The 12359-nt window shown below is 45.4% G+C and overlaps 2 protein-coding genes across 8 annotated transcripts in view; one reads left to right on the top strand and one right to left on the bottom strand.

Annotated features, from left to right (window-relative positions):
- Nucleotides 1-6372, bottom strand: part of HPS5 (HPS5 biogenesis of lysosomal organelles complex 2 subunit 2) — a 25707-nt gene extending 19335 nt beyond the window's left edge. For 2 of the 5 annotated variants that reach the window (XM_027737275.2, XM_039382433.1), the window contains exons 1-3: nucleotides 2239-2546; nucleotides 1201-1370; nucleotides 670-780 (exon numbers count right to left, since the gene is read on the bottom strand). In XM_027737275.2, the coding sequence (XP_027593076.2) occupies nucleotides 670-780; nucleotides 1201-1308 (219 nt within the window). In that variant the 5' untranslated portion in view covers nucleotides 1309-1370; nucleotides 2239-2546. The other 3 variants (XM_039382432.1, XM_027737276.2, XM_039382431.1) reach the window with 3 other exon arrangements.
- Nucleotides 3216-12359, top strand: part of GTF2H1 (general transcription factor IIH subunit 1) — a 24104-nt gene continuing 14960 nt past the window's right edge. The window contains exons 1-4 of one of the 3 annotated variants that reach the window (XM_027737280.2): nucleotides 3216-3297; nucleotides 7132-7300; nucleotides 9114-9306; nucleotides 11749-11911. In XM_027737280.2, the coding sequence (XP_027593081.1) occupies nucleotides 7147-7300; nucleotides 9114-9306; nucleotides 11749-11911 (510 nt within the window). In that variant the 5' untranslated portion in view covers nucleotides 3216-3297; nucleotides 7132-7146. Of the gene's footprint in view, nucleotides 3298-3610; nucleotides 7301-9113; nucleotides 9307-11748; nucleotides 11912-12359 lie in introns of those variants that run through there. The other 2 variants (XM_039382434.1, XM_027737279.2) reach the window with 2 other exon arrangements.

Raw genomic sequence — 12359 nt, 5'->3', positions numbered from 1 at the left:
TTGCAAGCACTGAGCTTACTCCAAAAGGATGCAGTTGCCAACAACATGAGAACATCAAGTGCAACGACTGCAGTGCATTCTCCAATTTGTAAAACACAGAAGCATCAGTCTCCTGTCCTTGCACCTTTTGGATTTGTTTTGCCAGAACTGAGATGCTCCCAACCTTAAAAAAATGTCTGCATTCATGTTACACTGGAAGCACCAGTGGCTCCCAGGGAACAGCATCTACTGTAGAAGCAGCAATCCCTGTTCCATCATCTCTTCCAGCAAAAGCAAGTCAGTCTATCTTTTCTTCACTTATCCCAGTATACTGGGGTTTGGACATTCAAACATTGGGAGTTATCTACACGTCAGTTTTTCTGGTTTCATGTTCAAAGTTTTCTTCTGATTCTTAAGTATTCAGGTGACTTTGTTGCTGCTATTAAAAATAAGCATTTGAAAAACAAATGTCTTAGGTAATTTCTTTCACACCTAATGAAATCTATTACACCACACACTCTGGGAATACACTCCAGAACCGCAGCCTATTTTAAACACAGCAGTTCAAAACTTCACCTTATTTGGACAATTAGCAAGCTGAAGATTCATCTTAATAAAGATTAACTTGAAATAATGTCTCTTTCCCAGCCCCATTTTCATAAATCTTCATTTAGCACTCTTTACTCTTACCTTATGAGTGAGAAAGAGTCTTTGCTTCCAACCATCTTTCTGGATAAGGTTCAGTCCTCCTCCTGAACTACCCAGAGCCAGCCATCTCTTCGACACATCTATACACGTGCACTGAAGGAATAAAAATCATAATGCACAACCTGGCTGCTGGTAAGTTCTAATCACAGCATTTTTTTTCTTGCATTATTATTTTTTTAAAGGCTTCACTGTTTGCCAGCTGTGTGCACCCCTCCTGAAACACTGGCAGCAGAGATATTAGAACAGCACACTCTGCAACTGGAGCAAACAGTGTAAGGCAGCAACCATGTCAGGATGTGTTTGTACCCCACAGCTGCATCAGAAAACACACAGAGTAACAGGATCCTTTGTCTTCACTCTTTCTTAGAAAGTGCTCCCTCCCATAAGCTAAAATGCATACCCCGAAAAACAATGAGATGAATCCTATGGTTTAATCAAATAATTAACAAAATAAGGTTATTATTTGAATTAAAAAACCCAACCCAAACAAAATAGCAAACACCACAAACTCACCTTCAGACGACTGGAATCCAGCCTGAGTGCAGAAAGCAATGGATCCAAACATTCCAACTCTGCCAACACATGGTTGTAAGAGTCTGGAATTACTGGCACAGAGGCCATTGATATACACGACTAGTGCTGCTCACTCATGAGTATGTTACAACTTCAGTTTTTAGCTGTACCTGCCAAAAATTAAGTTCTTGATTAGTTAATTTTTATAGCATTATATCTGGTTTTCTGTACTTAAAGAAATACAATGTTTTCCCACTCAAAAATCATCAGGTTTCAGTTTGCCAAAAAGGCCCAAGGGCTGCAAAATTAGATTTCTGCTTCATTTATGAGAAGTTTTTGTTCATTTCAGATACCCATCTTCAAAATACTGAAACTGTATTTATATCCACCAGTGAAACAAGTTCTGCCTAACTATGGAAAAAGCCGTGTTTTATAGAAAAACACACTTCCCCTCACAGCATGCACCCTTGATTTGAAACTAATTTTCTCAAGGAAAACATTCAGCATTTGCATTTTACACCTACATCATCGTCTCCCTCAAAACTAAATTTAATAAGTATTATCCTCAAGTAATACCAAATTTAGAATTACCTGCATTTGCGCATTTTGATACAACTATAAACTATTCTCTCCATGGTCCCTCTTTTCCTTCACACAGGAGAGGTAACGCAGAGTGAAAACTGGTGACTAAATACCTATCAAAGCTGCAACCTCATATATTTTTTATAAAGGGCACATACTTTAAAAGAATCTCTTGTTGAGCTTTTAAGTTATGCGTTGCTTAACAAAACCCCAAACTTGTTACACCGCATACTCAAGCCCCTGAATTTCTAAGTAGCGCTTAGTGTGCAGTCCCACAAATTAAGTAACTCCCTCCCAAAAAAGCCGGTCATGTGGAACCTTACGTTTCCTTACAAGAAAAGTGAACGTCCTCACCAGGAACTAGGAAAAAGGAACAGACGCATTTAGCCAGAGAAACTGAAAGTTACTTCTTCAAAATTCTCAAGACGTCTTAAAAGCCTTAATTGTCACTTTTATCCCCTACTCCGCTGCTGGGGAGGGCTGAGTGGCCACGAGTTGCCGGCTGGAGCTGAACCACGACACGGCGTCACTTTCTCTCCGACGCACGGAGCGAGGCGAAGCACCGCAAAAGCTGAGAGGGAACCCCCCAGCTCCTCCCGGAACCGCAGGCAGGGCACGGGTGGGAGCCGAGAGTCCCGACGGGGCCGCGGCACAGACCCCCTGACCCTTCAACGCGCGGGGCGGCGCCGGCCGTGGGAGACGTTCAGCCAGGAAGCACCGCTCGCCCCTGGTCCGGTCCCTCACCCGCGGTCCCCTCTCTCCCGGTCCCTCACCGCTCTCTCTCTCCCTCTCCAGTTCCCTCTCCCGGCGCCGCTCCCGCCGCCACCTCCAGACTCCGCAGTCACGTGACGCGCGAGAGGGCGGGGCGGGGCAGGGGCGCGCGCCCGCTCGGCGCTGCGTCACCCGGAGCGCGCGGGAGGAGGAGGAGGGGGAGGAGGAGGAAGCCGCGTCAGGCGCGCGCCCGCCCCTGCCCCCCCGGCCACGTGACGCCATGACGCGCGCGCCACCCCCTCCCTCCCTACCTCCCGCCGCGCGGGCCGGGGCCGAGGGGACGCCCCTCCCCCGCAGCGCGGCCGCGCCGCCGCCGACCCGAGAGCGGAGCAGGAGCGGGCCGCCGGGGCTCGATGGCCAGGGACGAGCGGGACGACGGGTGACGGCGGGGGATGGGCCGGGCGCGGGCGCGGGCGCGGCGGGGAAGAGGAGGGGGGATGGCGGCGGTGCCCCTTTTGCCGCCTCGTCACTGCCCCCTCCGCCCGCCGCCGCCATGGTGACGGGGGGAGCGGCTGCCACGTGACCGGGGCGGAGGGCCGGGAGGGGCGCGCGCCCCACGTGACCGTCGGGCCCATGCGGTGACGGCGCCGCTCCCGTGTCACGTGGTGCAGGCCCCGCCCCCGGCGCCCCGCGGCCCGTTCCGGTCACGTGCCCGCCCCGCCCGCCCCATGGCCCCGGCGGCGGCCGCGGCCCGACCCCCGTAGCGCCGCTGCCGCCCGGAGCAGCCCCGGCACCGCCCGCACGGTAAGAGCCGCCGCCGCGGGGCGAAGGGGAACGCGGCGGCCGGGGGGGAAGGCGGTGCCCGATCCGCCTCCCGGCCGCGCCACCCCGGCTCCTCCGAGTCCGTCCCCGGGGGCGGCGGGGCCGCGCCGCGGTGGTGCCGCGGCGGCCTTTGGCCTCCCGCGCTTCGTCCGTGCCCGGCGAGCGTGTGGCGGGGCCGCGGCTACCGTGAGGGGAGGGACGAGCGGGGCGGCGGCGCGGCCGGTGTGCGCTCCCCGGGGCCGGGGAGCGGCGGGGAGGTGGCAGCGCCGCGGCGGCGGCACCGCGGGCACCGGGCTTTGCCCCGGGACTTGGCCCCGGGGGCGGGCGGCGCACAGAGAGATGCCCTGGCCGGTTGCCGGGGCACCGGGGCCAGGCAGCCCCCAGCGGGGCCATGCGGGTGCCCGGGTCCCTCGTCTCGGGCTGACATCCCACCCGGAGCGTGGGGATGCGGGTCGGGTAAGGCCGGCCTGACCCTTAGGCGGGCTCACGACCGCGGTTCCCCCCGCCATGACCGGGACAAGCGGCACTGCTGACATCCCCTGTCCAGCTGGGCCGTGTCCTGCTGACAGGGCCCTGCTGCCCCTCGGGTGCTGCTGAGCTGCTCTCGGCCCCGCACAGAGGCCCCTGGGCTGTCCCCGGGCTGGCTGCATTCATCCATCCCTGCCTGTGTCAGACTGTGCCATTGGCGCAGATATTCCATGATTCTACGGTTCCCTATGGGGAGCAGAAACCCAGCAGCAAGGTCTGCATCAGATCTGCCAGAGCTCACCTGTCAGCCCATGCCCACCCTGACCAAGTCAGGGTTATTAAAATGTGTAAACATTTCCTTTATCTCTGCTCAGAACTCGACAAAACCACATGAGAAGAGACTGCAGTGAAATGCTGGTAATGGAGAGCGTTCAGAACAGGTGTTGTAACGAACAGAGATGAGAGGTACCTAGTTGTTAAAGTGGTTAGGAGAGTCACTCTGATAGAGGAAGGATAGCTATTGGAATTTGACAGTTTTTCTAGGAGCTGTGTTTGCTCCCACAGAGCTAAGAGGGGAAGGCTTATAGGTGGGTAAGCAAATAGAACCTTTTTTTTCAGTCTGTGCCAACACTAAGCTTCCTGATACACTTTGCCAATTGTAAACTGCAACTGCAACTAATGTCCTCAAGACAGGCTTGATGATGAGCCACACCTCATGGGTTAGGGCTGCTGATTGATCCAAGTGCTTTTAGAACTATTGACCATCAGTTGAAAAGGTCTGCTGCTGAAGAATTTAAAATAACCTGTCTGACCTCTCTATTCTGGAAGGTACTTGAACCAGAGAAAGGTCTGTCTGTAATGCTGCAGCAGATTAAAATTATCACTTCAAGCTGTTAAATAACAGCATTTCTCTGCACGCATGTTGCAGTCCTTGCCCCTCTGAGCAGCAGTGTCATCATCCGCAGTCCTAATTCCTGGAAACCTGAGTTGATAAATGTAGAGGTTATGAGATTTGGGCAGGCACAAGTAGAGCATTGATGGCTCTCACCCTGCTGCATAGTAAGCCTTATATGTCCAAAAAAAAAAAAAAGGAAAATGAGTTGTGCGCTGTGTGTGCTTAGCGAGGACGTAGCCTTCCCTGTAGGAGACCATTCTCATGCAAGATCTCTATTTTAGAATTTAGTACTTCTTGTAACAAGAAGCCATTTTGTTTTCATTAGTGACAGACGGTAACCTTCCTAAATCCTGCTTATTAATAGGGGTTTTTTTTGTTCTTTCTGATGTACTGTTCAAAAGACAGCTCGGGGTTTTCTCCATTTTGGGTAATGCTTGCTGTGCTCAGGAGTTGTATCATCCCACTTCCACTGTAAATGACTGCAGGAAAAAGAAAGCACAGCAAAGATAGAAAGAACAGCAGTGAGCCAGCGTGCTCACCCTCCGAGAAGGTGGAATGAGCCAGTTGTGGGATAATTGTGTGCTCACAGATTGCACACTGTGGGGTACTGTGCTAGAATGGCTGTAAAGGAAAAGTTGGTAGCTGCTGATCCTTTGCTTCTGTAGTTGAAAGACTGGTTGTAGGTGGGTGAAATGGCATGGTAGGAAAGCAAAACAACTGGCATCAGAATGAGCCTGACTATGGAAACGCTTTCCTATTGCTTGCTGTTCAGTGCAGGTTTAATTCCTTTTGCATTCTGTGGCTTTGGCTCCACTGCATTGGATAATAATGACCTTTAAGGGACTGTAAAGTAACAAAGGGAGAAAAATGTCAAAATCCCTAGTCTTGCATATGTTGAGGTGTCCAGTCTCTTAGAGTCTGTGGCCAGCTACCCTTTTCCAGTAAGGATAAGATGCAGATGAGAGACTGCAGACCTGCAACAGGAAACTACACAAAAGGGTTGTGTGAATAGCACTGAAAGGGAATAATGCTGCTGGGGAGTCTGTCATGGATAATGCTACGGAACACTCCTGAAATCATGCCATGCAGTTTTCTTTGAGGAAGAAGTATTAGCAGGGCTGCTCTGAATGTGGCACAGCGCGTTCTAGTGACTGCTGCAGTGGTGCTGATGTGAAACCCCACAATGAGCTCAGCATCACTGAACCCTTTGGCAAAGCTTTGGATGGCTGGAATGGTGAAGGAGTAAAGCTTAAGTGCAGAGCCCTTTTGCCATGAAGTCTTTCCATTCAGTATTTTACATAAATCATTGGGATGTCGGCTTGTAAGACTTCTGCTGAAGAGAATGCTACTGTCCAGATTGTCAGAGTAAAATATCCCAGCTTGCTGCTGGCATTTTTTTTAAAGACAATTAGAAGCATGTGAACTTAAATGCTTAGAAGTATCATTTTGTGGTATCTACTAGTAGTGTGATAGCTGATGCAGGTTGCAATCTCAGGTTTGGTGTGGGCCCCAGCAAAGGTATTCTAAAACACATGAAACATGCATATCAGCATTGGCAAATACTACTTTGCATATCAGTAGTAAAGTATGTGATACACAAAATACAGCAATTAGACATAGTAAACATTTTCAGCAAACTTACCAAAGATGTAAGTTTTTGATAGGTGTACAACAGTATGTTGACGGAGGACAGTTATACTTGCAGTGTCCTTAATCTCCTGAGAAATTTAAGGCTGTAGGTTGAACCTGGAGAGAGCAGTGATAGTGACTGCTGGGGAGAACAACGCAGCAAGTATCAAAAGGCTTGTGAAAAATTATCATTGTGCTGTAGTATTTATAACATTAGTCCCTCAGACTTTGGGGGAGAGGGATAGGAAACTAGCCAGCTGCAATCAAACGTGCAAAACATTGTCCAAGCCTTGGGCAAAACCCACCACAATAAGAACAGCAGTGTCACTGGGCTGCCTGGTCTTTAGCACAGCGACCTGAAAATCCATGATTTTTCACATCCCTTGTATCTTTCCACGTTCTGAAATGACTTAGCATCTGCCATTCCCATTGAAGAAAGGAATTGCTGCCAATACCAGAAGAGATTTGGAATTTATGAATTTGCTTAGCTTCAATATTCTTCTGAACTTGAAAAACCAGTAAGGAACATTAAACCAGGAAAATTGAGTTATCAGTTTAAATGTAAGATTCATGGGCCTTTTATTGGAGCAAAAGCAGTATCGGCATATAATTGCATACATTATTTAGTTAGCTGGGAGTATTTTGTTTGAATAAATTTGCTGATTGTACTGACAGAGGGAAGCATGTTTATCTGAAACGTTTCCAAAATTTGAATGCATGAACAAGTAAATGTGGACTGTAATACTTCAACATGCATAGGAGTAGTGAAAGACTTACAGTAAAAATAATTATAAATAATCAGCTCAACTATATGTTTTTAATAGCTCATTGCAGCCACAATGGCAACATCATCTGAAGAAGTGTTACTGATTGTAAAGAAGGTACGTCAGAAGAAGCAGGATGGAGCTCTGTACCTCATGGCTGAACGGATAGCATGGGCACCTGAAGGCAAAGACCGCTTCACAGTCAGCCATATGTATGCAGACATAAAATGTAAGTCAACACTTCTCCTGTTCCAGCTTCAGTAAGTAGGATTTTGACAAATATTTAAAGATAACCCAAAGCTCATATGCCATATGGCACTAGATATAGGTGAGGAAGGTTGCAGAGTAGCTTTGACCAGGCTACTCTGTGAAGCAGCAGAGATCAGGACTGTGGTGAAGTATCACCAGTCTAAGGATGCTACTGCAGAACTTCTGTAGTCTTCAGATGTTTAACTTATACTCCATTTAATATTAACTTTTGATAGACTTCTGCAATAAATTGAACAGAAAAATAATCTATGCCATATGCTTGTGGAGGGAAGGGTGGGAGGAGGGCTGAGGAAGCGTATAGGATTTTCAGAGTCTTAACACAGAAAGTATCTGGCATGTCATCTGTTAAACTCAGCATCTAAAGCTGTTTCAATTTTCATATAAAATGAACTCTCAGTTTTATTTTCATCCAGCAGACCATAGCTTCAGAAGTGTCAGCTTCTGTAGTTTGGCCTAGCTAGTAACATTCTGAATAAGCATTTGCTGTTGCAATAGCAGAGTACTTGCAAGTCAAAACTAAACAGTAAATGTCTATAGCATCCTGCCTTTTTGGCTCCAATTAGTTCTCATATTTCACGTGCTGTAATGCCAAAGAAGGAATAAAAAGTAAGTTGTGTGCGTCACTTGGTGGTTTAGTGATTATTGCTGTTTAAAGTCACATCAGAGTACTGCAACATGATCAAAAATGTGTGACGAATCAGAACTAAGATGCTATTTTCTTAAATATGAATGTAATAAGGAGTTTAAAAACCCTGTTCACCTATAATAATCAACTTTGCAAAGGTTTTATTTAGCTATTAACTTACACTTAAGCAACTTATATTTTAAATACTTACGTGTATAGGCACTGAAGTATTTTTAACTTAGATGAAATATGCTCCTTTTGTCATCTAAAATAAAAAAAAAGGTGGAACGTATTTGTAAATTTGTAATAGAGAAGATGATTCAGTGTTGACATCTGGTTCCTGTCTCCCACTTGCACTGGAGAAAGGGATAATATTAAAAGTTAGGTTAGTGCCATTTGCAGAGCTACACTGAAGTCAGTATAGCATAAGAGTCTATAAGCATAGCTGTCCCAGCCTCTGCTCCCTCTGGTTATGAGGATGGAAGCAGGAATTAGGTTTTTCTTATGAGTCATGAGGGTGTAGTAGTACCTTGGAGGCATTGGTGATCAGCTTGGGAAATACTAGTGGCTAACTGCACTTACCTCACCTCTGGAAACTGGGATCCAGGCATGCTGCTACTCACCCTGTCTCTGCTTTCCTACCACTGTCCTTCTGTGGGAGCTGGTCCAGCTGGAAAAACAAAAGGGGGTACTTTTCGGTGTATCAGTTCCTCGGTTCAGCTTGCTACACAAACACAGCCATACAAGAAAGGCAGCAGGAAGAAGTGGAAAGGGGGAAGGAGGTTGTGATCTTTCAGCAGCAGTCTGGATTGGCTCCAGGTCGAGGTGTCCAGGTGATGACAGTTGCATTTGTGGCAGTTTCCTAATGGAGGTTGTGGGGAATGCAAAGATGAATCAGGGCTCCTGGGCAGGAATTGAAGGATACTGAGCAACAAGCTGCTGGTGTCTGTGTCTTGTGTTTTACCGTGAACAAGATGCAGGGTTCAAAGTAATTCAGGGGGAAGACTGACTGTTCCACTTTCATGGCTGGAATTCACATGCAGGATAATGGTATTTAATTGGATGATGAGGATAACTCCTTATAAGCAAATACTCTAGGGAAGACAGTTTCTTGTATAAGCTTACTGTCTGTCTCTCTACAATCTAGGCCAGAAAATCAGTCCAGAAGGTAAAGCAAAAATTCAGCTTCAGCTGGTATTGCATGCAGGGGACACGACCAACTTCCACTTCTCCAATGAAAGCACAGCAGTGAAGGAGCGAGATGCAGTAAAGGATCTTCTTCAACAACTGTTGCCTAAGTTCAAAAGGAAAGCTAATAAAGAACTTGAGGAGAAGAACAGGTAAAGGGAAAGGAACCTAAACTTTGTTGGATTTTTTTTCTTCTAATTGTTAGCTAACTATCATGTATTTCTGTTAGCAGTTGTTGTTTCAACATCATGAGTGATACGGCATTTGTTTCCTAGTAAAAATCTCCCTGCTTTAAATTTAGAGGCAGTTCCTTGGACTTGTGTAACTGTCACATGTTGAGACTATACTTGTATTCTTAGTGACACGTTCTTGAGGTGTAAATGCAGCCAATCTGCTTTTTTTCTTTCTTTCACATGGCTATGAGAGCACCCAACTTGCAGTCTCTCTCTTTTAGTCCTCTTAAATATACATGTATCAGTTAGAAAAGCTGCTTGAAAGATTTTTTTTTTCCTTTTCCAGAAGTTTTCTGGAGCTTTGTGATTTTTTTTTTCCTCCCTGTATAGCCTCTTCCCCCTCAAATCTTCTTTTCTGATGTTTTATAGACTTCTAAATTGTTAAGTATTTTCATGTCTCTCACTTGAGATGCAGAATGTAATTTGGCGTACAGGATGTTTATTCTAAAAAATGTTTTGAGATGATGTTGAGGATCTACATCCTTTTCCCAAAAGGGCTAAGATACATTTCCATTCCTTTAAACTGTTTGTGTTAAACCAGTCCTTGTGGCCATAGAGCTCCCTTCTCTGAACTCCTCAAATGAGTTTCACCTCATTCTAGTGTCTGCTGTGAATCCTCTATCTACAAGCTTCCATTTCCAAAGACTGTTCTAGCTTTGAACTTAGATAAGTTAAAGCTAGATTTTTCAAAACATGGGAGCATTGCCTCATGGGGCAGATTGGATCTTTAAAGGGAGAATTCCCAGCAGAAGGACCAGAGCCCTAGTGCTGGAGCCGTGACACATCCGGGATTAACTGGTTCCGGTACTGCAGCAACCACTAGGGTCTGCAGCAGAGCAGCCTGCTTTGGCACTATTCCCATACTCGTTTCTTTATGCTACGTGCCTCATTTCTAACAGTATTAGTATTTAGAACATGGGCAGTCTGAGCCCTGAATCCTTGCATCCTTAAATGGAGTTTTACGGCATCACACCATGAGGCATCAGGAGCTTTTCTAGTTACTGAAAAGCCAGAAGCTCTGCACATACTCAGCCATAGTGTGTTCTCTTGAGGATTAGAAATCCAAGTCTAGTGATGGGGCTTCATTAGCTTAATTTGCAACAGATAAGGCAAAAAAAGTTTCAACCTGGAAGGATACTTCATCTAGAGTCTCTGCAGCACTGCCTTCATTTGTTGATATGTGGGAGTTGGGTATGTACCAAAATTCCAAGCTGTAATGAAATAATTAGAATAACAGACTGCTTTGTGCTGCACTAATTTGTAAGAATTACCACTAATCCATATCTGTACCAACAAGAAAAAAATGGAGAAACCTCAGTGGTTAAAACATAATAGGGATGTGCTGCCACAAAGCTTTCACTTCCACCTCATCCTACTTCATCCTTGCAGCAGCTACAGACTTTCATTCTGTCCAGATAGCACTTTATCCATATTCTTCTCTAGACCATGTACTATGTATTCATAAGATTTCTGATTTATTTTTTTTTTTGTTATTTGCAATTGATCAAGACCCTGAGGTACATGTTAAAGATTGGTGAGGTTATTGGCTGATTCCCTAAAAATAGCCCAGTGGGTTTCATATAAGGTACACAGCTGTATGCAAAGCTGCTTAAATGTGATTTTACTGAAGATTCTAATGCATATACAGTCTTTGCATTTTGGGTAGTAAGGGTGATACTTGATATTTGATGATAACTTTTGTAAACATTGCACCCTGGTTTTGTAAACACATCACCCTGGAAGTAGTGACACTGACTGTGTCTGTAGCACTTGTGCTGCGTGTGATAGTTCAGTGATGAAGATCCTGCTGTCACCTCAGAAACATAAATGAACAAACAACTCAGATTAATGTGTGTTTCAAGGTATCTTATTCCATGCATATTTTGTAATCTATACTCTTGCACTTAAACAGAGATATGTAACTACTGAATTTTAAGATCTTAAACCAAGAATTGGACAGTGCTGAAATCTCTTTTTTTCCATCCATCATACTTTTCTTATGGAAGATCAAGAAAATTCCTTGTGCTTTTACAATTCAGGAGACTCAGTCCTGGATGTGCAAAGACACAAGAGCATCAGGATATTTAGGACAAGACGTTAATCCCACGTTAACTTTTTCTTAGGCATTACTGTTTTCTAACATTCAGTGCTATTCCTTAAACATTTTTTTAGTCCTTTCGTAAGTCTTTTGAGACAAGTGCTGCTATTGAGGTTGGTTGTTTACACAGTCTTGTTAAGAAATGCACAGCATTTTGAAAGAGAAGTTGGTTTCTGTTCCTTTTGTGGACTCATGTTAGTTGTGGAAATAGCAGTGGTTTATTCTGCAGCGTTTCAATTCTATTCAATACATTCTTTTACCAGAATGCTGCAAGAAGATCCTGTTTTGTTTCAGCTCTATAAAGACCTTGTTGTGAGCCAAGTAATCAGTGCTGAAGAATTCTGGGCCAACCGTTTAAGCCTGAATGCAGGGGATAATTCTGCAGCACCTAGTAAGCAGGATGTGGGCATCTCTGCAGCATTCCTGGTACGTTGAACCTCTAACTTAAAGGATTTTAGAGCAAACAAATTTGGGAAAGTGAGGGTTCTGCTTATGTACTTTATTCCCATACACCTCAGTGTTGTTCTTTCCGGGTTCCACAGCCTAACATCTCTCTGCATAATAGGCTATTGCAAGTGTAAAGGAGAAAAAAAGAAAAGTAAAAGTTTTATGCAAATCTGCAACCTCAAAATTTTGTCAGTTTAAGATGCCCAGTTTGACCTTTAAATTGCCTGTAGGCAGATGTCGTTTGTGCTGCTGCTCTGCTTCCATGAAACAGGAGTATTGTTTCATATAGAGTCACTAGATTACAGTGTATTAGCTCAATAAATTAGAAAATGTATCTGTAGCAGCATTGACATGCATAAATGAACGTTTCTGCCCGAGGGTTTTATTCCCTCCCCAATTTTTTAAACTGGTACATGCTTTCAGCTAC

Source organism: Pipra filicauda, unplaced genomic scaffold, assembly GCF_003945595.2.
Source record: "Pipra filicauda isolate LSUMZ 115617 unplaced genomic scaffold, ASM394559v2 scaffold26_size5592650_pilon, whole genome shotgun sequence".
In the NCBI taxonomy this organism is placed as follows: Eukaryota; Metazoa; Chordata; class Aves; order Passeriformes; family Pipridae; genus Pipra; species Pipra filicauda.
The sequence above is the reverse complement of the archived record's forward strand: the minus strand, read 5'-3'. Positions and strand labels throughout refer to the sequence as shown.